This window comes from Phyllostomus hastatus, unplaced genomic scaffold, assembly GCF_019186645.2.
Source record: "Phyllostomus hastatus isolate PE091 unplaced genomic scaffold, TTU_PhHast_1.1 phas_scaffold_501, whole genome shotgun sequence".
Taxonomy (NCBI): domain Eukaryota; kingdom Metazoa; phylum Chordata; class Mammalia; order Chiroptera; family Phyllostomidae; genus Phyllostomus; species Phyllostomus hastatus.
Window position 1 is genome coordinate 66,372,876 of NW_025334033.1, and position 27,617 is coordinate 66,400,492.

General features: G+C 61.1%; 1 protein-coding gene across 1 annotated transcript; it reads left to right on the forward strand.

The window, feature by feature from the left end:
• The first annotated feature begins 207 nt into the window (after positions 1-207).
• Positions 208-27,460, forward strand: BDKRB2 (bradykinin receptor B2). The gene is made up of 4 exons (XM_045823716.1): positions 208-414; positions 16,860-16,945; positions 20,213-20,328; positions 23,319-27,460. The coding sequence occupies exons 3-4, from the start codon at positions 20,255-20,257 to the stop codon at positions 24,427-24,429; spliced, it is 1,185 nt and encodes a 394-aa protein (XP_045679672.1). The 5' UTR covers positions 208-414; positions 16,860-16,945; positions 20,213-20,254; the 3' UTR covers positions 24,430-27,460.
• The last annotated feature ends 157 nt before the right edge of the window (positions 27,461-27,617 follow it).

Here is a 27,617-nt window from a genome sequence, read left to right on the forward strand (position 1 = left end):
GCACGCTTGCTCCTCCGAGACTGGGCAGGGCAGCCACAGTCCACACGCGAGAACGCTCCTCGGGCCAACCTGGAAGCCCTCCACGGGACTCACCGAGTCTCGGAGCTCAGAGCTCGGATGGTGGACGGAGCCTTGGGCAGCCACAGCCGTCCCGGCTGGCCCCTGGGGTCTTGGGTTTGGAACCTGCAGTCCGCCAGGCTCAGAGAGGGGGGCGGGTGCTCAGGGCCCGGCGGGAGGTGGAGGGAGGAAGTACCCAGGAGGGTGATGACATCACAGCCCAGCCCTTGAAAGATGAGCTGTTCCTGCCGCCACTCCAGCTCACTCCCTCCTCAGAGAGGAGGGGACATCAGACAGCCCTGCTGGACTCCGGACAGGAGAGCGACCGAGGTGCCCGCGCAGCCCCCTCCGGACAAGGTGGGTGTCCCCCAGCGCAGGGGGAAGGCGGGCAGGTGGGGGGCTGCAGGGGCTGATTGCCAGGCTGGGACGCAAGTCGCCCTCAGGTCCTGGGGAGTTTGGGGAAAGTTCGCTCCTTTCCCTAGTGCTGACAAGGGACAAGAAGGGCTCCCAGCGAGAGGCACTCTCTCGTCTGCTTTGGGTTGCCTTCTCGTGGCCGCGGGGTGACGGACAGGCGTGTGCGCACTCGTGGGAGCCATGCAGGGCAGACCCGACCTGATGTCTGTGCTCTGGGTGGGCGCCTGGGGCAGATGGTGGGGGCGCTTCAGTCCAGGTGAGGTGCGCCCGGGACGGGGGTGGGGTTTAAACTCCAGAACCTGGCTTTTCACTTGCCGCTCTGCCGCTGCCTACAGACCCTGTATGACCTCGCACATGTTACTTGACCTCTCTGAGCCTCAGTTCCTCTGTGTGCAAAGACCCTGCTGGCCGGCCCCCTGCGGTGGCACGGGTTACAGCTGGCTGAGGGGGAAGAGGTTTTGTAAATGTTGGCCGATGCGCACGGAGGTGATGATTTTAACTCAGACGGGACTTCTCGTCCCTGGACCCTACCGGCTGCCCTGGTGCAAGACAGAGGGGCAAAGAGCGTGGGCTTGCATTCAGCCTCGGGTTGGACCCCCAGCTCTGTTCCCGCCCCCCAAGTGACATTTTTTTACCACGTTTTCCCCCACGTCTTAAGCCACAGAGCTGACCTGGCAGGGCAGTTGCAAAGACAGAGATGGGGCTCATGCCTGCGACGTGCCACATACACATGCAGCTGGTGCTCGATAAACGGTAGACCTTGTTAAAACTGCTGAGGGCAGGTGATTTCGTGGGCCTGGGTGGGGAGGACAGTGGGCGCCGTCCCCCGGGCAGGCTGGAACGCGCCTCCCTGAGTCACCGGCTGCCTGTGGCTCCGGCAGCCCACATGGAGCGGGAGCTCTGGCCCAGGTGTGGGGCAGCAGGGGCCCTGGGGCCAAACCCGCCTCTCATTTCTTCTCTGAACGACTGCAGGGGACACTGCTGTCCTCCTTCTCTGGAGGGACCCCCTCTGTGCCCTTCTGGGCCCTGGCCACAGTGGAGGTGACGGGAACCTTCTGTAACCGGGAGCCCCCCAGGCTTGAGGAAGGAGTTGGCTGTCTTCCCCCTCCTTGGGGCGGGAGTCGGGCAGGGTGGGGGATGGCCAGGAGAAGGCTCCCAGGGTGATCCCTGCCACGGGCGGGATCCCAGGGTCTCAGCCCAGCTCTGCCCTGAACTCACAAAGCCCCTGCAGCCACGTGCTCCAAGCCCCCTGTGGAAGAGATGAGAAAATCTAGTCTCAGGGCGAGAATGCAGGCCAGCAAAGCCTTTGCTCAGGGTCCGGGGAAATGACTCCATCTCTTCGGGACTCGGCCTCTGCCATTTGCAAACAGGGAAGGGTCAGGAGATTAACTGAGCACGGACGGTGAGACTGAGTCGTGCTGGGGATTAGACCAGACTCAGGAGGTGCTGGCCGATGCAACCGAGCAGGCAAGACAGCTCTGTCATGTGGTCTCCCCTAACATACCGACTCTGTCTGCCTGAACGTTCAGAGGGCGGCCCCCTCACCTGTGCCACCTCACAGTAAAGGGAGGGGTCCACGTGGGGCAGGGGAATGTGCCCTGAGACCTACCGGGGGCTCTGGTTTTCCGAATGGGAGCAGAGATCCCGTCTGTCCAATCACAGAGGCCCCCCCCCCACCCCACGCTGAGATCTGTGCCGGCCACACAGCAGGCTCCGGTCAGTATTTGCTGAATGACTGAATGGTTGGATGGGTGGATGGATGGATGGATGGACAGACAGACGAATGGAACACAGCAGGCTCTGGTCAGTATTTGCTAAATGACTGAATAGTTGGATGGGTAGATAGATGGATGGATGGATGGACGGACAGACGAATGGATAGATAGACGAACACTGGTCACAGAGCGGGCACAGAAAGCACAGCAAGTCATCCCTCCACGCGAGAAGCCAGACTGAAAAGGCTCTGTACTGTAGGATTCCCTCTCTGCAACTTTCTGGAAGAGGCAACACCGTGCAAACGAGGAAAATGTCAGGGTTTCCAGAGCTGGGGAGAAGGAGGGATGAGTAGGTGAGCACGGGGGATCTCCAGGGCAGTGGGACTGCTCTGCGCAAAGCTGCAGTGGCGGACACATGTCACTCTGCAGCTGTCCAGACCCACAGCACGTGCACCCCAAGAGCGAGCCCCAGTGTGCACTGCGGGCTTGTGGGAGCAGGCTTACCAACGGTAGTAAAGGTGCCACCCTGCGGGGTGTTGGTAGCAGGGGGTGGCTGTGCATGGTGGGGGTTGGAGGGATGTGGGAAGTCTCTGTACTTGTCACTCAGTTTTCCTGTGAACCTAAAACTACTCCAGAAAGTGAATGCTACTTGAGAAACCAGGAAAAGGCGCACAGAGCAGACCTGTGTGTTGCTCTGGGAAGCCAGAAGGCACTGGGAGCATCTCAGGGCCAGGAGTCGAATGAGGAGAACTTGCTAAGACTTGATAGCTGAAGTGTACCAGGTGTAGTGCCCACCCGGTCCAGGAATCCCCTGACCCCTGAGTATCCATCTCAGTGTGCATGCTTCTAGGGATGGAGAGCTCATTACTGTGCAAGACAGCTCGTTCCATCTCGGGAGAGTGGTACCTTTAAAGAGCTCTTCTTTAGACTAAAGCTAAACTCCTCTCCCAATGAACGATGGTCCGCTTTCCATTTCTTGGAGTGGGACTGGTAATTCTGGTCTCTATTGGTCCCCTCTCAGCTAGATGTCCATAATTCTTTCACCAAAACACGCTTTTTGGAACAAATCCAAGGAGTCAGCTATTTCTCTGGCTCCGTCATCCAAGGGGGATCTGGAGCTTCCTGCAGCCTAGGGAAGTGTGAGTCCCCCTCCCCTGAACTATCCCAGTGCAAAGCAGGCCGGAACGAACAAGGGCTCTGAGTTCGAAATCTGACTGTTGTTGGCCAGGGAAGCTCTCTGAGTCTCAGCTTTCTCAGCCGCCTGGGGCGGGGGCTCCCCCTTCCTATTCCTGGGATGGCAGCGTGGGGAGGGTGAGCCCAGATGGTACAGGCGCAGAGCAGGCAGCTGCCAGGCTCACTCCGCACATGCGCCTAGCAGATGGACGGCCTCTGGGGCCAGGAAAAGGAGCCCCCCAAGAGGTGTGGTTTTTGCCCTGCAGTGGGGTCACGGGCTTGGGAGCCCCCGCCCCTGCCCATGCTCATGTTCCTAGGCAATGCATCCGTGGGTGGTGCCAGCCGAGGCCCTGACGCACTGCCCCCCCACCATAGACTTAAACTTTCCACCCCCACCCCCAGCATCTTGGGCCTCCCTATGCTCTGTGGCCAGGGAAGTGCTGTGAGGTGAGGTGCAGAGGACTGGCTCCCAGACCCCCCAGAACCCACGAGCTAGCGGAGCGACCTCGGGCAAGTCACCTTGCTCCTCTGGGTCCGCATCTGAGGGTCAGGAGAACCTGGGCCGGACAGCTAGTGGGGCAGTACAAACTGTGGCGTGCTGAGCCCTGGAACAGCCCTGCAGCTTCTGTGTTTGTTATTGTGCTGATGCGTAGCCATGACGCCACATCCCCTCCCCTTTCCTGTGGGGCCCCTGAGTGGCCACGCTCCCGGCCATGTGGCCTGATGGAGAAAGACCAGTCATTTGCAAACTCCGTTGTGACCTGGAGTCACCTGGACGTTGGTCCCCCACGCAGACGCCTGGGCCCTCCCCAGGGACTCCGACCTGGAGGTCTGGGTGCCCAAAGACCTGCTAACATCCCCGGGGATTTTGAAGCAGGCGGGCCGCCGTCCACACTTTGAGGCAAACCGCCTTAGCAAAGAGCTTTCTGAGGGGAGCAAACTCGAGAGGAACCCGGGCCCTGTCTCTGCCCTGAACCCCAAAGCCACCCTCTCTGGACCCCCCTGGAGCCCTGTCTAAGGCCCCGTAGCTGAGGGTCCCCAAGCCCATTCCTGCCCCCTCCCACCTCTCAGACTGACAGACACACTCGCCCTGAGAACGGGGAGCCTCAGGAGCCCCCTGCCCAGCTCCTCAGGGCCTGGGAAGCATCACATGGGTCCTGTTTCCCCGGCCCAGCCGGAGGCCCCCCGAGGGGAAAGGCCAAGCCCAGCCCAGAGTGCGGCCCCCCTGTGCGCCTGGAGTGCGGCCGCAGCAGACAGGAGGCCCTGGGGCCCTTCCGGGGCCTCGGGGCTTGTGCTTTCCGGCCACTTGGGAAAGCAGCCCCACCGAGTAAGTCCAGAAGGAGAAAGGCATGCTGTGGGAAAAGCTGGTGGGATCCGCAAAACCAGTTGTAAGGAAGGGCTGACACATTGGTTGTAATGAGACTGTGAAGGTTTACAACTGTTTAGAAAGGATACGTAAAATAGAAAAGACATAAACATTAAGGAATACTCTGGAACGAAAATTCCTCCTTATTGTAACTAAATCTGGAAGTGGGAAGGAGGAGGGAGCAGGGGAGGAAAAGTGTGATGAAGATTTTATCTTACTCGGAAGAATGCTTATTTTTCTATTCTGGATGCTAACGGGTAGATACAAATTTTAACAGGTTTATTAAAAATGGAAAGATAACCTCTAGGAAAGTAGAAGAATACATGTATATATGAAACATATCACATTTATTATAAGTTATGTTACTTTGTACTCTACAAGCAATACACTTCCACGGGATATTTATAGATGCTATGTTGTAGCCCCTAAAAAAACATCAGTAAATCCAAGATGTCGAATTCTTACAGGCTGCATCACCTAGCTTTACTATGGAAAACATCAAACCTCAAAACTGAATATCACAAACCACTGGACAATTTTACAAAACACTCTTCTTCCCAACTCTTCCATCAGAGATCACTAAGAGTGAAATGATAGCTATCTGAGCAGTGATCGACGATGCAAATGCTCCTAACCATGGTCCCAGGTGCAGCCAAAGCCGCACGCACAGGACAACTCATGCCGCTCATCTCGCATCCCTAGCACTCAACAGGGCAGATGGCCGGCGAATGAACGAAGTGTTCAGTTTAATAAGCCAAACAATGCCCAAAAGCAGTAGGCAAAAGAACAAAAGCCATGATAACAAAAACAGAACGATGCATCAGAGAGGAAAAAACATTAAAATCGGAAGTCCACCTAAGGAGAAACGACGAGCAGGCTGTCTGACGAGAGGGGAGGAGAAGGGAGCAGCAGGAAGCGAGGCCCGCCGCGCAGGGAACTGCAGTGGGATGGGGGACAGAGCCGTGGGCGGCCACAGTTGGGTCCCCTGCGTCCCAGCCTTTTCTCAGGCCCACTGTCGGGGGAGGGGCTGCCTGGCTGAGGGCTTTCCTCAGCCCCAGAAAGGTCTCCTTTCCTCTGTCCCAGAGGTCCCCCTCATTCCTCAGGTTCCTGTGCCCCTGAGCAGCAGACGCCTCACCTACATAAAGGCGGGGTCGCACGGAGCTAACGCCCCGACCCGGGTCACGCCGGTGCCTGGGGCTCCACCGTCTCTGCCCCCACCCGCACACAGAGGCCTCACTCACAGCCCACGGACCAACACGCTCACAGTGGTGCTACATATTTAGCCACCGATGTGTTTAAAAAGAGTCAATATTTAAAAACCAAAATATCTCGTAGAAATTCAGACTCCCAGCTTCTCTAGAAATGCAGGCAGCTGGGGTCACGCTGAACTTGAACGCCCCACCTGGTCGCACGCAGCCCTTCAGGGGAGGATGTGGTCCTCCAGGTGCCCACAGACCCCCAGCCTCTGCTCTCACCTCCAGCCCGCCTCCTGGACCAGGCCTGTGGGTGCTCGAACTTGAGGCCCTGCCCCACACCTGCAGACTTGGAGAGGTGTGGGCCAAGGTAGGGCCACTGAGGCAGAACGGAGCCAGTCACGAGTGGCAGAAAGAACTTGTTCGAGTGAACATGTAAGGGCGAGGGATGGGAAGGAGGCACCCACGTCCCCAGCACACGCCCACTCCCCCCCACCCCCAACGCCCCATGCTCACTGGGAAGAAAATCCTGAGCGAGGGAAGGGAAAGGCAGGCCCCTCCCCACACCATGGGCAGGGAAGTCGAACGATAAAATGGGCCAGTGGTTATACTGCCTGAAAGATGGAACAGCTCCCACACCTAGAGCGGAAACACCCAGCAGTGCTCTTGAAACCTTGCTGGAGGGCCTGGCTGTTCTGAAAAAGGGGAGGAAAAGCTGGCACGAAGCAGGGCAAACTGAATGACCCGGCACACTAAGCACACCGGGTTCTCTGATGCCTCTGGGCCTTCGTTCATGCTGTTCCCGTGCCTGCAGTGCTTTTCCTCGCTCTCCTCCAGCCTCTTCACCTACTTCATTCCTACTCATCCTGTGAGATGAAGTCTTTTAGGACGTCTTTTATGCCCCTGTCCAGCGGGCTGCGGTCCCTCCTTGGTGCCCGCACCGTGGCCGTGGCCCCTCAGTGACAGAGCGGTCATGCTGCATCGCGGTCATCGGTGTGTCAGTCTCCCCTGCCAGCCTGTGAGCCCTCGAAGGCCAGGGCCTCAGCTCACCGCCCGTCCGTCCCCAGCCCCCAGCTCAGGGCCTGCCTGCACGAATCCTATTGGTCCTGTCCCTCTGGAGAGCCCTGACCCTCTCTCTCACACACACTTGACACAAACACACACACAGCCTCTCTGCTGCCTGCATGGCCCACAACCAGCTTGTGACACGTCTAGAACTTGTCTGAATTGTCGTCCTTGTGGTCAGGCGTCAAGTCCTTTCTCCGGAGGGTCCTGGGCCCAGGGAAAACGAGGGTGTGTCCAATGGGGGAAAGGAAGGCAGCGGGGTAGACGCCCAGGGCCACTCGGAAGTGTATCCCGGCCCCACCCCCAGGCAGCCGTGCCACCCAAAACTGTCAAGAGTGTGCCTCTGATCAACCTGCGGGGCAGGGCGGTGTCCACGCCTGAGAGCCGAGGAGACAGCTAGTCAGAGGCCGAGCCGGGGCGGGGCCTGCTCCAGTCCAGGTCTTCTCACGAGGCCCCTGTGCCCACCTGGACGGGCAAAGGTGTAGCAGGAACTCAGGAGGGGCGCCCAGGCCGGGGAGGAGACCAGTCTAGCTGCTGGGGAGGGAGCAGGAGGGGGCTGGGGCCGGAGGGGCGTAATGGCCCTAACGGCCCAACAGGGACGCCTTGCACGCCCCTGCGATGGCACGCGATTTCCTGCGAGGATCAACACCAGGCACAGGAAGGGCCCCGCCCGCAGCCTGGCCAACTTCCTCCAACAGTCTGTTCGGACTGCGGCGGCTGCGGCTGAGGGGCTGCGGGCCCCTGGGGCAGTCGCTGCCCAGAACCACTCGTGGATTTGGGGACAGTGGAGGCAACCATCCTTCCAGAGACAGGGAAGGGAGCGAGGACCAGAGAGACCCGAGGGCCGGGGCGACTTCTCCAGGTCCCGGCCACCACCAGCACTCGGGAGACACTGCGCTTTGTCCTACAGGTGGGGGGGCCCAGGCTCAGAGAGGGGCCGCTCACTTAAAGCCACGTGGCTAACAAAGGGCAGAGCTGGGGCCCACACGCCTGCCGCCAGCTCGCTCTGTCACCCTGCTCTGTGGTCGCACAGCAGGTCTGTGTCTCGTGCCGGAGCCGACCGGATAAGGTGGGAGGGGAGGCAGCACACAGAGGAAGGACCCCCGGCCAGCTGCAGGTTTTCTGCACCAGCAAACACATCAGACCCCAACAGAGGGGCCCTGCAGACTTGGGGGGGACCAGGTGCGACGCTGAGGGGTCCCTCGTGAGCGGAGGGGGCAGCCCCGTGCTCCCAGGTGCCCTCTCTGTAACCAACCCGAAAAATCCCTCACAGACCACCTGCTTCTGTCCTGTTCCTCTGTTTCCTTGGGACCCCCAGGTCAGTTTGCCCCGTGACAATGAGGGGCTTCTGCCGCCCGGCAGGGAAGCCCACCTTCCCGCCGTTTCCCTCTGCAGCCGCTCGCCCGCCCGGCTGCTGCCCCCCCACCCCGGGGGGTTAGAAGCGCACACTGCCCCCACCTGGCTGGGACCGGGGTGGGGCTGGGGAAAAGGGAGAATCATCGAAGAAACAGTTTGTAAATATTTGAACGTTGCCTTTGAGATGAAAACATGATTGGGCAATTATTTACTAGTCTTTCATGTAAGCAAGTTCTTCCTTGGAGCAGGAGTTGGCTGATGATCTTTCTTGCATAAGCTAAGCCATAATTCATTCCCTATTTGTTTTTTAAAAAAAATTGAAGAAAACACTTGGCTTACGTAAACATTTCCATCACAAAAGTCACGTGTGTTGCCCACACAAAAATTGGAGATTCCTCCAGACAGCGGAGAAAACGCGAAAGCAGCCCGGATTCCAGGCTCACAGGCAGCCACCAAGAGTGAGAACTTGGTATTTTGCCTTCCAGAATTTTCTCTACCGTATGCGCCCGCTGTTTCCCGCTTGACAAGAGAGCAGAAGTCTTCTCTCTCTCCTGGCAAATTCTTTGGTGCATCATTTTCCACCCATTTAAGCAATGCCTTAGTCCTAAACATTCTGCTTTTCTTACTCCCCTTGTCTAAAATTCGATAGACAGTTCTCTGCACTTTCCTGTCCTGTTAATTATTCTCATAAATACCAAGCAAAAAGGAAATGGCATTTTTTTTAGCTTCTTGATTTGCTTCATCAAATTATCCAGAAAAAAAACAGAATTATCCGGAGACAGGTTGGGGAGCCCCTCTGCCCTCCCCCATGTGACTCTGTCCGAGAGGATGTCTGGCTGCCACCCTCCTGCCCCCCTCAGTCTGCGCCTGGCCCACACACGTGTGCAAACCACACTGCCGTCCTGTCGTCCTGTCCTCTCGCCTGTGGGTCCCTGCAGGAGTCCAGCCCGGCAGCTGGAGGCGGGAGCTGGTTTCATCTCCGCAGCCACAGGTGTCACTCACAGTGATAACCTCTATGTGGACCGAGCGCCTGCAGACCACCCCTCCCCTCTCACGGATAAGGAAACTGAGGCTCAGAGCAGGGAAGGGGCCCGGCAGGGGGACACAGACGCCGTGGCCCATGTCTCCTGCGCCGGGCTGCAGAGCCAGGGCGTGGGGCGGGAGCCGTCTGGGAGGGCGTCCGCCTGGTGCTGAGTCACTGTGGGCCGAGTGGGGCACCGCGGAGGCTTTTGTCCGTGGTCCCCAAACCGTGAAATGCGAGGAGACCGGGCAAGCTCGTGCCTGTCGGAAATTCTCCTCTATCCTGGCTCAGGAAATGGGAGCGTTCTGCCTGCTTTAGCAAGGCCCCTGGGACCCTGCAGCCCCAGGCGGGGCGTGCAGAGGCTTCATGGCCCTGGCCTGGCCAAAGCCCCCCATGACAGCAGGGCGGCAGACGCAGTTCCTGGGAGGGCTCTGTGACTGAGGTGGGCACGCTCTCCTGTTCGCCAGCCCCTCCCCCCGCACCCCGCACGGAGAAGGCAGCCTGGGGGGTGGGCACCCTCAGGGCAGGCTGAGACCGACCCCAGCCCCCTGCACTGCACAGCGGCTGGGCTCCTGGGGGTGAGGGGCCTGTCTGACCTTTGCTTTTCTCCCCGAACTGCATGGGGTCACACGCGGGGTAACCTCTGACAGTGCTGCGTGGGGATCGAGGGAGGAGATGGGGTCTGCGAATCCCCCGACATGCAGTAGACACGTGTGTCTGTGTGTGTGTGTGTGCACGCGTGCACGCGTGAGCACCAGCGACTGTGACGGTGAGGACCACCCTGCCACCGGACAGGTGGGTTCAGAGAGCTGCCAGTCACGGGCTGTCTGAGCTGGAGGGACATTCCCAAATCATCTGTGTGGCCACATGCCCCCCTCCCCTTCCCTACAGATGAGGAAATGGAGGCCCCCAGAGGGGAAGGCACCTGCTCAAAGGCACATGCTGCGTCCGTGGCCCAGGGCAGCGTAATAGTAGTGACTATGATGACACCGACAAAAGCAAGACTGAGGGCAGCTGCCGCGAGTGGCCACAGGTGCTGGCCGGCCCATGGGCCAGGCACCTGAGAACACCAAGTCACCCCATCCTCATGGCCACCCCAAGGAGGCACACCGTACTTGTCCACGCCTTGCAGGGTGGGAAGCAGGGTTTCAGAGAGAAGCCGGGAGCGGGGGTCAAGCCAGGCCTGCCTGTCGCCTCCCTGCCCCCCAGCAGCCCTCACCTCAGACCACCTTTGGGCCAGTAGGCCACCTCTCGGAGAGCCCCCCGAGGAGGGGCAGACCTTGAAGGTGACGAGGAGCCCCCGGCCTCTGGGAAGGTAGCCCCTCAGCTGCGGTGGAGGAGGGGCCTGAGCCCTTCTTCCTCAGCCCCAAACTCCGGGCCTTTCCAGCAGGGTCTGCCTCGGACGCTTGACCACAGTCAACCTGGCTCTCCCCTGGTTCTTTAGTCTGTCTGGTGGCCTTGGGGTGACCACACAGGTTGCCATTTGTGAGCTGTGACCTCGGATACATTGCTTTCTGACCCTGCAGACAGCCCAGTTCAATTGCTGCACCCTCTCTGGAATCCTCTCCCACCCTCCTCCTCCTCCCCATCTCTCTGCCTCTTCCCCACCCCCCATCTCCCCTTTCCTCACAGAGGTTATCCCCCTGTCACCAAGAGGCTAAGTTGCCCGCCCCGTCACCCAGCTAGACAAATCAAGACAGGTCCAGCTTTGCGGGCCCCCGAGCCCAGGCACAGCGCGCACACAGGGCCGGGGACCTGGCCGACTCTTCCCGCCCCGCCGGCTGCTCCAGTCTGGGAGAGGCCAGGCCCGTTCCCCTGCAGGTCCGCTCTGAGAAACATGCTTCCTGCCTAGAAAAGGTGTAGCTTTGGCAGAAGCGGAGCTCTGGAATTTGGAAGTTCCGCTCCCCGAATCCCAACAGGCTCCCCCTCCCGCAGTGGAACTGGGCAAAGGGCAGCGAGCGGGCCCTGGCTGCTTTGACTTGACTGCGGCTTTGGCTTGGGCAGGCCTGGCAGGGAGGGGCCGGGACCTGGGATTCTTGGAGCCTCCGGGGAGCGGGGCAGGGAGGCAGGGAGATTCCCGGACGTGCCACTCCTGGGGAAGGGGAACCACAGCCAAGGCTGAGTCATCACGCCCATATCTCCTCCAGCGCCTTTGGATGCCAGTGAGAGAGGAGCTGAGCCCCTGGAAACACAGTGGGCCGATCCCATTGCCTCTGCTCGCATGCTTCTCTGAATGGGGAGCTCACTGCTTTACCGCGGCAGCTTATTTCCTCTTTAGCGACGTGGCTGTGCAAAGGTCTGCAGAATCAGCTGTGACAGCTGCTCCTTCCCCCGAGGAGGAAATGAAGGCCCGGAAGTGTCAAGGTGTTTTATTCAAAGCCACGCCTGGTACCCAGTGATGGACACGGGACCGGAGCCCAGGGCCCTGATGCCCAGAAAATACTCCTTCCACCCCTTTGCTGTAGAGTCTTAGACAAGGGAGGGATCTCTGCTGGCTGAGAGGTCAGGGAAGGCTTCTCGGAGGTGGTGACATTCGAGATACGTCTTGTATGATGGCATAAGGGTGTGGCTTGATGTCCTGATTCTTTTGGTCCTGCCCACCATGGGTGCGCTCTTTCCTGCTCTGTCTCACACTGAGCAACATGGTAACAGGGAACATAAATTTATTGGACGGACAGACAGACAGACGGATGATGGATGGGCAGGAAGACCACTCCCACAGGTGAACGGGCGGCGGTGGAGGTCCCTTCAGAGGTTACAGCATCCTGTAAGGAGTCTTAAGATCCCAAATATTTTTGTGCCCAAGGATTGTTTTTTTCCCTGCAGCTGGCTCAGAGTCTCCGTTTATTGTGTCTTCCTTCCACTGTTTTGTCAACCAGGCTGGTGACAAAGGTCACAGCACACCCTTGCGTCTGGCGAAGGAGCCGGGCCAACAGCCAGCTTGGCGGAGGCCCCTGGCCAGCTGCCCGCTCCTCCCACCCCAGCAGGGCCAGTGCCCCCCAGGCCCCCCCATCCCCCCCCCCGCCCCGGCCACCCGGACCTCCAGGGAGCTGGGGTGCCTGTGGCAGGCGCCATCCCCCCACCAAGCCTGAGGGTCTGGAGCCATCTCTTTTCTGGAAAACACTCTCCCTCTGGACCCGTGGTTTGGGCTTTTGCTCTCTTGCAAGAATTTCTATTTCTTCCCGTTGTAAATCATTCACACACTCAGGACCGAGACCCTGGAACGCCCAGAAGGAAAGTGGAGAGAGGACATCTTTCTCACCCGTCCGGGCAGCTGCTCTGAAGGGGCTGGCGAATGCCCCACCGCGCCCCCGCCCCCCCCCCCCGGCATGGGTGGGGGCCCGGGCTCTGGGTTTCAGCCACGTCTACGGTCAGACAATAGGGGCCGACAGACAGCTCTGTCTTCCGCACGGGACGGGGATGGCCGTGCAACGATATAACATAGGAGGCCGGGGCCCCAGGATCCCAGGACCTGGGCTGCAGTGTGAGCTCTACCACTGACTGGCCGTGACTGGGGGAGCATGCCCACCATCCCCGGGCCTCCGCGCTGCGCCCACTGGCGTAACTTCTGACACGACCGTGTCCAAGAGCCTCTCCCACGCCCCCACGCCAGCAGCCCGGCAGGTTAACCCAGGAACGATTTTGGGGGTGGAAGGAAGAAGAAAGGGGACACGCCTGGTACAAGAATCCCCCACTTCAATGAAGACAGCCCTGAAGCTCTGTTCCCCAGCAACCCCAGACCCACGAGAGTCCCACACGCCTGGTCACCTGGGACCTGGGCCAGACCCCTCGAAGTCTCCTCCCACGGGAGACAGGCAAGGCCTCTCTCTCCTTGCAGACTGGCATTTACTCACTGTGAGGCTTCAGAGACATCTCATCACCTCTCTGGGCCTCAGTGTCTCCCTCTGGAGATGAGACGGTAAGGGTGGGTTGAACATTTTTTTTTTTAAGATTTTATTTATTTATTTTTAGAGGGAAGGGAGAGAGAGAGAGAGAGAGAAACATCAATGTGCGGTTGCTGGGGGTCATGGCCTGCAGCCCAGGCATGTGCCCTGACTAGGAATCGAACCTGTGACACTTTGGTTCGCAGCCCGCACTCAATCCACTGAGCTACGCCAGCCAGGGCTTGAACATTTTCTTTTAAAGCTGCACTCTTTCCCCCAATAAACTCCCGTGCGGAGACCCAACAAAGGGCAGAGAGGCAGGAGAGCCGACCCGTAGGGAGGATTCCAAGCGGGTCGGGCACATCTCAGTCATTACCTTGCGCCCTCACAGCCACCCCGGGGGTGTGGAGGTACAGTAGCATCCCCACGTGACCGGTGCAGAGACTGAGGCCCTGGGGGGTTCACCCTCCTGGCCAGCGCTATGCACGGCTAGTCGGTGCTGGAGCTCGGGCTCTGACCTGCTCGGACCTCAGGCACGTGCCCTGGGGTCCCTGTGGCCCTGACTCCGGGGGACATCCCCAGGCAGCCAGCCCCTACGCTCCCACATTCACACACGAACACACACCCATTCACACTCTCACACTGTGGGTGTTCCACTGCAGGCCGCCTGCCACACTCGGCTCAGCCCCCACACTGAGGGTGGCTGCCAAGGTCAGGAGACTGAGGTCTCCAGCCCGGGAAACCCGCATCACCAAAGCGCCCAGCGCCCGAGGCCCAGGGGCCGCCCACTTCCCCACCCTACACTCATGCCCCCCCCACCCCACCTCCCCCAGGCAGCCAGCTGAGCCCTAGCCTGAGCTGCTCACCAGCACTGAGCTGCTTCCCTAGAGGGACGAGGTCACAGCACCCCCTCCAGGCCTGGGGCAGCCAGGCCTGCAAACCCACTTAGTTCCTCAGCTACGCGGCGGGGCTGCCCTTCACCGGGTAGAAGGTGGCCTGGTGCGAAAGCCATGGCCTGGGGTTTGGCCCTGGGCAGGTGTGCGTTTGAATCCTGGCCCTGCCTCTGGCTAACCGTGTGAGCTTGAAGCACGCCGGCTCAATTTGCTAAGCCTCTGCCTTCTGACCAGCAACACGGGAACAACAGGCACCAGCCACCCTGTGCGGTCTGGAGGGCGTCACAGGTGCCCCACCCAGAGTGCGTCCTTTGCCTCCACCCCTCAAATGTGTCTGCTGGGGACAAAAAGAGAGACAAGGCTCACCCTGCCCTCTATCAGTCAGTCTACAATCATTGACTGAGCACCTACTAGGTGCCAGGCACTCGACAGAGAAAGGAAGGGGCGACACAAGCAACTCTAATAGACGTGCCCTAAAGAAACGTCAAGGAGGAGGAGGAGGAGGAGGAGGGGGAACAGGAGAGGGAGGCCTCCGCTGCCCGAAGCAGTTCATCCAGAGCAAAACGGCCGGCAGGAGACGGGTACTAAGAGGTGTGTGTATGAGGAGGAAGGGGGTGGTAGGGCTGGCCCGGCAAGTCCAAAATCCAAAATTCGTCAGAAAGGCCATTCGGGCAGGGCAGGCCAGAGCCCTCCAGCGTGAACAGAAACAATTCTTCTGGGAAACCGGGGTTCTGCTCTTAAAACCTGCAGCCAGTTGCATCAGGCCCACCTGGGTACTGGAGGCTCGGCTGCCGTACTTAGAGTAACTGACGGTGGACTTGAGTCAGGTCTACAGAATGCCTCCGCAGCAGCAGCTGGTTCCATGTCAGACAAGGGGGGGGGGGCGGGGGCGGGGTGCAGCCCAGCCACGCCGACAGGTAAAAACTGCCCTCTGTGGCTGTGGCAAGGCCCCTAGGGGAGGCCCCGTGGAAGGGCTCGTCATGGAGTGGGTCTCGATTGCTGCAGGCAGGAGGGGAAGGGCCCCCCAGCCAGAGGGCGGAGCCTCAGCGAAGGCGGGGGAGGGTAGGCAGGGGAACGTAGGACATTGCCCTGGGGGCAGGGGCACCGAGCGGAGCGGCGTGGCAGGCCCACTGTGGAGAGGCGCCCCGCACGGAGGGACTGGAGTAAGAGGGTGGCCTCGTGAAGGGACTGGAGTAAGAGGGTGGCCTCATGAACAGTGAACACACACACAGCACCGTTTGTAAAGGCACCGTGTGACAACCGCGGAGCAGCACGGGGCGCTCTGCGCCGCAGCGGTAGCCCACGCAGCGGTGCAGCGGGGGACGGGCTGGCTGGCGCGGAGTGAGAGGGGCTGAGTCTAGCGCTGGCGCGCTGGGAGAGGCGAGGGTTTTCCATGCGCTTCACTGCGGTTACGTTACCTTTGGAAACACAAGGCGAGATTTTTTTTTCTCTAAGGGGAAAGAGCGGTGTCAGGAGGTCAGATAAAATCGCTCATTCATTAAAACCACAAAACCCCGAGCCCCGACAAGAAGCACAATGTGCTGAACAGGAGAAAGACGAACGTGAGCCCGGGGTACCTGAGGGCCAGTGGAGGCGGGGAAGCTGCTCTCTGACCTCCGCGGGAGAGGGGGATAGTGGGTGGGTGAGGGGCTCTGCTCCTTGAGGGTCCCCCGCCCCCCCCCCTCGCCGTGTAAATGTCTCCAGAAACTCCAGGCTTGTCCGGTGTCCAAAGGCTGGCAGGGCCCCCACGTGCATCTGGGGGTGAGCTGGATCCTCTGACTCACCCCTCACTGGGAGTTCCTGGAACCGCACTCCCCTTCCCAGAACACCCTCCTCGGCCCAGACAGCTTCGGTTGGTCCTTCTCTAGGGAGGAGGAGAAGAGGGCCCCTTGGCAACCGTGGGCTGAGGGCCGCACTCCTCCCTGCGGTGGAGGCCGACGCGGTGCCTGAGACCCCCGTCCCTGCCCCGACCCCGGTGTTTGCGGTGGCCTGCCGTCGGCCTTGGTGACCGTCTATAAAGAGCGTCCTGACTCAGGCCCACGCTGGTCAGGTCATAGAGGAAAACGTTTACTCTGGGGAGATGCTGGGAAAGGGTTGGGCTGTGATTCAGGAGACCTGGGTGCTGTCTGGCTCTGGCCTTGACTCTGGCTGGCTGGGAGGTCCCAGAGGCTGGGATGCGCAGCGCCGCCCGAGGGTGGGCAGACGAATGCGGCAGGCCCCCCAAAACCGTTCTGGGGAGCCTGAATACGATGGGGCAGATGGACACACTCACCCAGCCACACACGTCCCTGAGAGAGGGCTGCACACGGCACCAGGGACACACCCGCCCCGGGCCCCAGAATAGGACCCGGCGTTCGCAGAGACACACTCGTCTGTCACCCAGCCATGGAGACACAGCCCGAGAACCTCAGCTGAGTGTGTGCGTGGGTGGCCAGGCCACGTGGAAGGGACCCCCCTGAACCTCACGCCCCAGGTGTGGCCGAAGCAGGCGGGTGGTCCCGGGTGGGGCGGGAAGAGCAGCACATGTGCCGGGACAGGGTCACGGGGTACTTGGTGCTTCTGACACGGGCCGGCCAGCTGCGCCTCCCAGCGGCCCCCAGAGGCCGGGGTGGCTTTCCTAGGAGCTGGATGGAGGGGGTCTCACTTCCCGGCCTGGCTCCCACCTGTGAGCCCCCTGGGAGCCCGGGGGCCGCGTTCCCCACACTCTGCCCTTCCTCCACAGGCGCAGTCTCTGCTGTCCCCGTGTCAGCTCCGTGACGATTTCTCCCGTCCCGGCGGAGGTTTGAGCTGTGACATCACACCCCCAACGTAAGTCGAAAATGCGCATCGTTTGTCATTTAAAAAACACCTGTGAAAAATGAATGCAAGGGGCTCTTACATTTAGCGTTGACTATAAACACCACGATGGAGTCTGGCTGGACCTGGGGTCCGGCCCAGACGGGGACCTGCTCTCGTTGCTGGGAAATGACAAATACCAGGGAGGTGTTGGGGACACGGGGGCCACCCCAGTTAGCACAGCAGCGTCCCTGGAGGAGCTACCACATGGGCAGCTACTCACCGTCCAGCGCACAGTGCTCCGCCTCCCCCAGGCAGCCACCAAGCGCCGGGCTGGACGGGCTCCGAGGCCGGGTGCCCCGGACAAGGCAAAACTCAGCCCTCAGGAAGGTGCTGCTTCGTGCTCCGTGGGGGCCACAGCCCCCGAGCCCCCTAGTCACGGATTCTTGGGAAACCAAAAGAAACTCCCTCTCAGGCTCAAGGGGAATTTTCTCCTGACAGCTCCAAGACCCAATGTTTATATGAGTCAAAGAAAGGAAATATTTTGAAAGTAAGTCTTCTCGGACAGAACCCTGGGGGGGGGGGGCAGTGTACCGGTGACTCAGAACGCTGGGTGTTCCTTCCAAAGCATCATTGGTTTGGAGAAGGAGGGGTCAGCGTCACCTCCTCCTGCCCCCACCCCGGCTCGAGGATCAGAGTCTGTGGGGGGCAGGGGGCCAGCCCCCAGGGGAGTGAAGGGACAGATTCAAGACCACCCACACACAGAGGCGCACTCCTGGCCACTACCGCCACCCCCCGGGCCAGTGGGCCTGCTCCCCGAAAAGTCCTTCGAACAATCCTCTGACACCTGATTTCACAAGGCCCGGGGTATATTGGTCAGGGCCCCAGAAGGAAACGGGGTGCATTCAAACCGGGTGACATGAAGAGAAGGTTGATGGAGGGTCTATTTGCAGGACAGAGCAGAGGTCCCGCCCGCTGTCCCTCCCTCCCTCCCTCCCCACTAGGGGCCTGAGCTAGAGAGAGGACAGCCAGCCCTGGAGGCTCACAGGGAGGGAGCTGAGAGGCAAAACCCCCTCCTCCCTCCCCTCCCCTCCCCTCCCTCCCTCAGCCTCCTGATCAAAACCCCATGGGGTGCTGGATGGCAGAGAGCCCACCCATGGTGGCCCTGGAGGGGACTGCAGGGAGAGTGACCTGGAGTGAGGCGAAGGTCCTGCCCCAGCACACTGCAGGTCTCCAGAGAAGAGACCGAGGAACGACTAGAATCACCTCAGACTCCCGCTTCTCCGGGACCCTTCAGCCCACGGGTCTCCGGGCGTCTGGAGAGCCGAAAGCCCTCGGCTTTGTTTTGAACACGCGAGCGATGTTCACAGCCTTCGGCAAGCAGTCAGGATCCCGCTGGGCTGATTCGGCCAGATCCGGGGACACCCAGCCAGGCAGACGCAGGCAGGAAACCTGGGCTCCCCGCCAGGTGGCCGGGCTTGGAGGCCCCGAGGTACCTGGACAGCTGTCCCTGACTGAGAAAGCTTGTCTCCTCTCTCTGCCACGGAATCTCAGCGCCCCAAAAACACTCCGCACCTGTCGCTGAGAAACGCCTCGTTGGAGCACGTGACCCCCGTTGAGTTTTCTTCCCGAGGGGCGGGCAGGGCTTCCTCCCCTCCCCTGGAGCCCCCTCCTTGAAGGATCCGCCGGGCTTTGCAGCTCGTGGCGTCCTGGGCAAGTTGCAAATCTCGGCCTCAGCCCTGTCTGAGGGCTCCCCTAAACCTCCAACGAGCATTCATGGAACACGAGTCCCCTTCGTTTCCTGTTTAACAACCCCGGCTCTTCCTTTTCCAAGGTGTTCAAGTCTCCTAAGCCCGTGTCCACTGCCTGAGCTCCACCTCCCACAGCCGAGTGAGCACAGGGGGGCCTAGAAGACCGGTGCTGCGTTTGCAGACTCCTGCAGCCAAGGGGTAGCTGGAGGCAGGGGCAGGCAGATTGGGGCTCCACCCGCGTACACGCCCACATGCACGCGTGCACCCGGGTTTTCACGCCACCCCGGCCAGGAGCGAGAGGGGCCGTGGGGTCCTGGAGAGAGCTCCAGGTCGGGCAGCAGAAGGGGGTGGGGCCCCACCACCAGGTGTGTTGGCAACGACTCTGGGACAAGTCACCACACCCCTCTGCGTCTCATTTCCCCTTCGAGGCAAGCGTACAGCCGGCGCCGACCTCCCTGGGCGGGGGTGCAGGGAAAGGTGAGGCCGAGCAGAGACGGGCTTTGTCCCTGGACACCCCATTGGACCTGGGATGCAGCAGGTCAGCGCCCGGCTCAGACCCGAGAGCTCGTGGCATCAGCAACCACGGTGGCTGCAGAGGTTCATCCGCCCGGTCCCCCTCATTAGGGTGTAAGCTCCGAGAGGTCCTGAGTCTACTTCCCCTCCCTCACCTCCTGGCCAGCCTGTCCTCTAGCCCCGGCCCCTCCTCCCCCGAGCTGCACACCCGCACTGGGCCCACAGCTGTCCCAGCCACACCTGCCAGTTACAAAAGCACCTCAGACTTCACAGGTTCAAGTCTCAGCATGGGATCCTGCTTCTCCTAGTCAGCCCGCCCCCCTTCTTCCGTTCAGGGGAGGGGAAAGGGTGGGGTGTCCTCGGCACGCCCTCTCGCTCATCCCCAGCCCCTCCATTTCCCGCCTCGCCCCAGGCACGCAGCTGTAGGCTCTGAAGACCCCCGGGACGCACGCCCCTCGGGCTCCACCGTCCCGTGCCTAGACTAATGCGCAGCACCTGCTAACAGGCCTCCCTGCTTCTGCTCCGCTCCCCCCTCCACCTCCCCGCCCACCACAACCCTGGATCCCGCCCCCCCCCGCCCCCGCAGACACCAGAACCCGACACACACATACCTCCAGCTTCTTCCCGCCTCGGGGCTCTTGCTCCTGCAGCTCCTGCCGCCCAGACGTCCTCCTCTCCACCGCGGTCCTTCACCCTGTCAGCTCCCGCTCACCCTCGGGTCTCGCAATAAACGCCCACGCGTCCCCTGCCCCAGGCTGCACCAGGACCCCGTGCTACGCGCTGTCATGGGACCTTCCTCTTCCTTCACTGATACCGGTTGCCCGTCATTCCCTGACCGTCTGAGTCGTGCCTGGCTTCCGCGGTGAACCAGGAGCTCCTGGCGGGCACACGGAGGCTCCTGGCGGGTCCTCAGCATCACACCCCGGCGCCAGGCGCAGGGCGGAGCTCTGGAGCGAAGGACCCCGCCGGCCTTGCCCGGTGGGGAGCACGTGTTTCGGGGTCCCCGGCTGCCTTCTAACCGTCTTTCCTCTTCCAGCCAGCACCGGTGAGGCCTCACTCCCATCCGCTCTGCGTCCAAATGTGGTCTGTCTGGAAGAGACCCACATTCCTGTCTGTTTATGAAGAGCCGGTGCCCACCACGGTCCCCTCCAGGTGAGTCAGAGACTCCTGCACGGACGTGTGTGGGCGGAGGCGGGCCTCCCACCCGGAGAAAGAGAGGGAGAGGGGACCCTCATCTCCTGGACAGCGGTCGCAGCAACAGCAGTGTGAAATCCAAAGACCATACCTCTCAAGGCCTGGCGAGGCCAGTGTTCAAACCCCCGTAGGCCCGTGGGGCAGAGGCGGTTCTGTGGGCTTTGGGGAAGGGGCCACGGGGAGAGGCCACATTACCGGCAGTCACAGGTGCACCATCCTGGATGAACTTGGACATGAAGACGGTGCAACTCTGAGGTCAACGCCCAAGGAGTCACCAGGATGTGCCAGGTCGCCGCGGAGACAAGACGTCCTCAGAACGTGGCTGCCGTCTTGTGGAAGGCCGGGCACTCTAAAGAGAGAATGGGGGGGAACTTATCCCAAGGAGAAGCAGGAGAAAGGGAGGGTCGGCCCCAAGTGGGGGCGGTGTTGCCCAGACACAGGGGAGAGGGGCCCGGCCTGGCCTCTGGGTCCCGTGGCAGGTGCGGGACCCAGACGAAGGAAATCACCAGGCGGCCGTCTCAGCTGGGGCCACGGAGCTTGGGCCCTGCATCTGACCCCCAGTCACAGCCTCCTCAGGCCACCTTCGGGCCCTCCTATGCATCTCAGGGCCAGCTCCGGGCCAGGTGCCCCCTGCGGGCGAGGGACTGTCTTGCTAGAAAGTTAAGAGGTGGCCTCTGGCGTGAAGCTCCAGTCCCTGGAGAGCCCGAACGTGAGGGACCAGCCCTGGCCTGGAGTGCCGAGGACACAGGTGTCTGTGGCCACTGAAACGGGGCCCAGGGTGGGGGCACAGGGACCGTCCGGGGCGGCCTGGCCAAGGCTTCCCGGTTTGCGTGGGTCAGGAACCGAGGGCGGGGGGGACGGCTTGTCCGTGCCCCGTGACGTCTCGGGCCTCAGCCGGACCCACAAGGCTGTGAGTGTCCTCACGCCGTGGTGCCGGGCGGCCCCCAGGTCAGCGGCCCAAGAGTCCGAGGAGGACGCTGCACTGCATTCTGTGCCCTCATCTCGGAGGTCACGCGCTGTCCCCGCCTCCGCCACCGTGGCTGGGAAGCAAGTCGCCGAGTTCAGGGGGAGAGGAGCTAGTCTCCACCCTCGGAAGGGAGGCGTAGCAACAGATGTGGAGCATGTCGGAGCCGCCGGAAGACTTCCCAGAGCACGTCTTCCGTCCTGCCCCTGGCTTCTTGGAGCCCTGGGGGGGGGGGGGTGGCAGCGCCTCGAGTTCTGAGCCCCCCGTGACGGCTGTCTCGTCCCCGTCGTCGGCCCCATCTCCGGCCCCTCCCCACCTCGAACGTCTAGCCCGCCCTCCGGAGCACGCCCGTGGCTTCCCCGCAGGTGCACCGCCGCCTGGTGTGTCCTCTCTCCTCCCTGGCTCCTCATCCTTCCAGACCCAGCTCCGGAGTCACCTCCCACCTTCTGCCCTCCGCCAGCCCCTCGTCCTGCCCCTCGGCACTCGTCACATGCAGGGCCCCGGGCAGCGCGGGGTGGGGGGGGACACTGGTATTCCCCTCTGGGCCCCCACAGCCAGGGCGGGGCTTGGCACGGACCAGGACACGTTGGAAGGATACGTGCACCAACGAACGTTTAACCACAAGTCTCCAGCCTGGCCCCCCGAAGCTGGGCAGCAGCTCCCGGAACCACAGGGGCTTTTGCTGAGAAATCCCGGGGCAACCAGCAAGTTCTTCCCAGGATTCGTTGCTCAATTCCTCCCGCGGAGCCTGCGCAACCATCACCGCCCAGGAAAAGCCCCTCTGCCTGCCCCTCCCCTCCCCCACCCCACGGGGCACCAGGGAAACGGCTACTAGTCCGGCCCTCTGGGCTGTGTTTTCAAGCTCTTCGATGTCTCCATGCCCACTCTTTCATTCGAATCTTGCAACAGCCATGCAAAGCGAAGAGAACAGAATGGAAGCTCAGAAAGGTCCGGCGGTTTGCCAAAACTGCACAGCTGGGGCTGGAATACACAGTGGGTTAAGTGAACCCAGACTGTTTTGCTGAAAGGGGGGGGTGAATCGGGCTCAACAGCAACACTTCTGGAAAGCGAGCTGCCCGGCGGCCCGAGTCTCACCCAAGAGCAGGACAGGAGCCCCCGCGGTCAAGGTGAAGTCATCGATCCAGACATCAATGCAAACTGTGGCACCGGCGTCGGCTGTTTCGATAGATAGTTTCTCAGAACGAGATAACTAACTGAGCTCCTCCGTGCAACCCCGAGTGGTAGGTTTTATTAGTCCTGTGTTACAAGGTAGGTCATCGAGGTTCAGAGGGGTTGATTAACTCACCCAAGGTCACACAGCTAAGGCATGAGCCAGGATCTGAACCCAGGAGGATGGTCTGGCTCCAAAACCCTCGCCCTCCCTCCGTATTACATAACCTCTGACCACTGTGAATGCTTTGCCCAGGGAGGGTCCGACACTACGGCGCTGCCCGCTACCAGCAGGAGGAAGGCCCGGGGGGGGCGGGGGGATGGGCCGTGGTCTCAGAGCCAAGTGGAATCTCCCTCTCTGGCCTGACATCATGTTTCCGGTCTCATAGATTAATCACCTCATCACCTAGGGCCAGGCCAGGAGAGGCTAAAAGGCGGCCAGCTCCTTTTGGAAGGGTCCACACAATAAGGAACGAGTGTGCACCACACATCACCCCTTCCCGGAAGCTTCCAGAACTCACGGTCATTAGTGCTGGCGATGGGTTCTGGCCAGGGAGACACCCCAGCGGAGCCAGGAGATGAGGAACGTGGGCTGTCCCTGCAGGCCCGAGGGGCAGAGCTGCCTCCCCGTGGCCCCGGGGGGTCCGATGAGCCTGAGCTGCCTCTTGGAGCGCGGTGGCCACAGAAAGGGCCCCAGGTCCACCCCTGGCCTCGCCTCCCGGACGCTGTGCGCTGGGTGCCCCTCTCCTTCCACAGCAGCCACCTCTCCTCCGTCTAAGGCCTCGAGGTGTAACAGTCTCTTTTCCACTTTCAGCGCTGCAATGTTCAACCTCACCTCGGGAGTCCTTCTGTCTGCTCTCAACGGGACCCATGTGGAGAGCCACGGCTGTGTCCACTCCGACTGGTGGGGCTGGCTCAACACCATCCAGGCCCCCTTCCTCTGGGTGCTGTTCGTGCTGGCGGCGCTCGAGAACGTCTTTGTCCTCAGCGTCTTCTGCCTGCACAAGAGCAGGTGCACGGTGGCGGAGATCTACCTGGGCAACCTGGCCGTGGCCGACCTGATCTTGGCCTGCGGGCTGCCCTTCTGGGCCATCACCATCGCCAACAACTTCGACTGGCTCTTCGGGGAGGCCCTGTGCCGCGTGGTGAACACCATGACCTACATGAACCTGTACAGCAGCATCTGCTTCCTGATGCTGGTGAGCATCGACCGGTACCTGGCCCTGGTGAAGACCATGTCCGCGGGCCGCCTGCGCGGCGTGCGCTGGGCCAAACTCTACAGCCTGGTGATCTGGGCGTGCACGCTGCTCCTGAGCTCGCCCATCCTGGCCTTCCGGACCATGAAGGACTACAGAGCCGAGGGCCACAACGTCACCGCCTGCATCATCACCTACCCGTCGCGCAGCTGGGTGGTGTTCACCAACATGCTCCTGAACGTCGTGGGCTTCCTCCTGCCCCTGAGCGTCATCACCTTCTGCACGGTGCAGATCATGCAGGTGCTCCGCAACAACGAGATGCAGAAGTTCAAGGAGATCCAAACGGAGAGGAAGGCCACGGTGCTGGTCCTGGCCGTGCTGCTGCTGTTCGTGCTGTGCTGGCTGCCCTTCCAGATCAGCACCTTCCTGGACACGCTGCTGCGCCTGGGCGTCCTCTCGGGCTGCCGGGACGAGCACGTGGTCGACGTCTTCACGCAGATCGCCTCCTACGTGGCCTACAGCAACAGCTGCCTCAACCCGCTGGTGTACGCCATCGTGGGCAAGCGCTTCCGCAAGAAGTCCCGGGAGGTGTACCAGCGCCTCTGCCGGGCGGGGGGCTGCGCGGCACAGCCCAACCTGACCGAGAGCTCCATGGGCACGATGCGGACCTCCATCTCGGTGGATCGGCAGGTCCACAAACTGCCGGTGTGGGTGGGCAGCAGCCAGTGAGCGGAGGCGCCTGGGCCACCTTGGATGTGTGTGAGGGCTCGTGGACGGTCGCTCCGCAGGGTGTGCCTAGCTAGGAACGGAAGTCATCCCGCGTGGGACCGTGGGCAACGGGTCGGCGTCTGCGGTAAACCCGGGAGCACGATTCCTGCCCGGCCCGGGTTGCCGCAAGCACAGATGTGTGGATGGGGCGACCCCGCGAAGAGGCAAGGGCTCCATCAGCGCGACAGCATTATTCTTATTTGCTGCCACACCGGGGCCGGGTCTGCTTCTTCCCAGGAGGGGATGGGACCTGGGGACAGGGACAGGAGTGCCTGAGCTTTCCTCCCACGTGGTGTCCCCCCCACCCCCGCCTGCCCCAGCGTGACAGCTCAGGACTCCAGGAGAACCAGCCCCCAGCTTTGGTGCGGGGCTGAGTGCGTGCGCCGTGCCTGGCCGGGTGCTGCCACTGGGCCAGGACTGCGGAGGCTGATGCTGCAGACGAATGAAAGTGAACCTCTGAGGGTCCGTGGTGAGACCCAGGAGATCAGGACCCTGTCACTCCCCTTGCCCACAGACAAGAGGGTCTATGCCCAAGAAGGACCCAATAAGCACTAATCCGGCACCTGCTGTGCACCTACATGGCATTGAACACGGAAGGCAAGAGGCTGGAAAGAGAAAGGGCAGGCTCTGTCTGGAAGGAGCTCGCAAGCTCTAGTGGCCCCTGGAAGTCTTCCCTGAGGCACGGTCGAGCAAATCCTGGGTGCTACGCAGGGCAGAGGGGCGAGGTGCCTGATGACCCAGCTCCTCTGACAGCTGCCTCGGTTTCCCCCTCTGTCACGTGAGGCTGTGAGGCTTAAAGGACGGGACTGGCATAGACGTACTTTGAAAATCCATTGGTGCTACGTGAATGTGAGGTGTTGTTATGCACACGGAACGGGGTCTGGGGGGGACAGAACCTGGAGGACCAGACCAGGAGGGTCTGGGCGTCAGGCAAAGCGCCCACAAATCCTGACCAGTTCAGCTCCAGATTTTAAAGCAAGAAGGGTCAGGAACGATTCCCTCCCCATTCCAGCTCCCCACCGCACCCCAGCCCCGCCAGCCACGCCCTCCGCCCAGTAAACACATGCCCTTGGAGCTGGCAGGAGAAAACGGGGAAGAGGAAGGAGGGGCCGTACAGTGTTGGAAGGAAGCTAAATGACGCACATGTTGGGAGTGGAAGAGAAAGGCCACTTTGCAACTTGTGTGGCCCTCACTCCTCAGTGGGTGCGGTTGGTCTGAGGGTCTCCTAGGAGCAGGGCCTCCTCAGGGCCCTGGGCTCCCAGCAATCCCTGAGACCACACGTGGTCTGAAGAGCCGGGGCTGTTCTGCAGGAGGGGAGCTGCCTGGGGGTGGTGCCGGCGCCTCAGTGAAGGACACCTGCCCTGCGAGCGCCTCAGAGAGCTGCCGCCGCTTTGTAAGGCGGGCGCACGGCACAGACGACAAGAGACTGGTTGCCGGTGCAAACCGCGTGCTTCCTGATTAACAGCGTGAATGGAGGGGTGTCTGCACGGCTCCTCCTCTTGTTCCGGCTCCCAGAGCCCTGCGCCACCTCCGGACGCCGCCAGTGGCAGTCAGGAGCCCTGGGGCTTCCGCTCGTTTCTGCCGAACCTCCTGCACGGCTCTGCCCTGAGGCTCCGTGGTGTCTGAGCCTCTGTGGGGCGTGCCCTTCTGAGCAAAAGGGTTTTAACGCCACGGGCCACATACGTATACTTACTCACACGTATTGCAACGCACACTCTGAAAGAGACTCAAGTAGAAATTGAAGAAAATGAAATAGGATTTGAACACTTCCCCCATCCTACACTCCTCCATTGGCAACTCTGCGCCGAGCTCCCACCAGGGGCTTGGGAGGCCCAGAATCATCGAATGGCGGTGATTCCACCATTTGCACATGTAATATATATTTATGGAGTGCTTTTCATCTGACCTCTCTGCCAAATCAGCAGCGTCCTCTCCAAGGTCCAGATTAAAACAGTTGTCTACCCACTACTTGCATACTCCCAGTGACGGGGAACTCACTATCTACCCACTTGGGGTCCCCTTCATTACTCATCTATTCATCCATTCCCTCATTCGTTAAACAAAACTTGCCTTCTGTGTCTACGGGAACGGCACTGCCCATCTGCACATCTGTCCGTCTGTCCGTCCGTCCATGCCAGAAAGCTGGGGCCCGCTAAAGAATGCCCCCACTCCTTCACCTCCTCTGCTGAACGGGTCGGCAGCTCTTGGATTTCACCCGTTTCCTGAATCATCTTCTTTCTCGGTGGTGCCTAACCACCTCTCTCACCGGTCTCCCCACCTGTGCTGTCAGCCACACTGTCTCCCAGTGCTTCGTCTCCGCTCTTGAGGCGATGACGCCGTCGGAGAGTGCACACGCTGTCGCGGAGAGACGTGCAGCGTGCGGTGGTCAGGGGCTAAGGCTCTGGCGCCGGGCGGACCACGCTGGAAACCGGAACGGATTCCAGTCCTGGTTCTGGCTCGGCCTCTCACTGCTCCGTGGTCTCGGGGATCTCGCGCGTCCTTTCGGGGTCCACACTCACATCCGTAAAATGGGGGGGATGACGGCCCCTATCTCGAAGAACTGCCAACAGAACTGGTGTGTGGAAGTGTTTGGCACGGTGCCTGGTACGCAGCTGGCACCCAGCATGTGTGAGCTGTCACGATGGTGATGGTGAGGATGGTGGTGATGAAGATGAAGACAACGGTGAGAGTGCCCGTGGAACCCTCTAACAGGAAACCCCCTTCCAGTGTCCCACTCCAGCTCTGAGCCCACATCCTGCTCTGACCAGTGTGGCTCAGTGGGTCGGCGGCGTTCCCTAAAGCGAAAGGTCGCCGGTTCAATTCCCGGTCAGGGCACGTGCCTGGGTTGCAGGTCCGGTTCCCGGCTGGGGCATGTGTGGGAGGGAGCTGGTCCATGTGCCTCCCACATCGATGCTTCTCTTCCCCTCTCTCTCCCTGCCTTCCTTTCTCTCGAAAAATAAATAAATAGAATCTTTTTTTTTTTAAAGTTCCACATCCTTAACGTGGCTTGCGGGAGCGGTCATGCACCAAGCCCTGCCTCGTGTCTCTCCCTCTCTCTGCCCCCTGGCTCGTGCCCCGCCCCCCAGGCCCGTGGGACACGAGGGTCTGCACAGAGCCCGGCAGAGCGTCCAGGCCCCTTCTGGTGCCCT

Bases quoted from the DNA above. Each gene is read 5' to 3' on its own strand.
- BDKRB2 (XM_045823716.1), top strand. From the start codon at position 20,255: ATGTGGTCTGTCTGGAAGAGACCCACATTCCTGTCTGTTTATGAAGAG. The intron at 20,329-23,318 runs GTGAGTCAGAGA...TTCCACTTTCAG, and splicing joins CCCACCACGGTCCCCTCCAG to CGCTGCAATGTTCAACCTCA.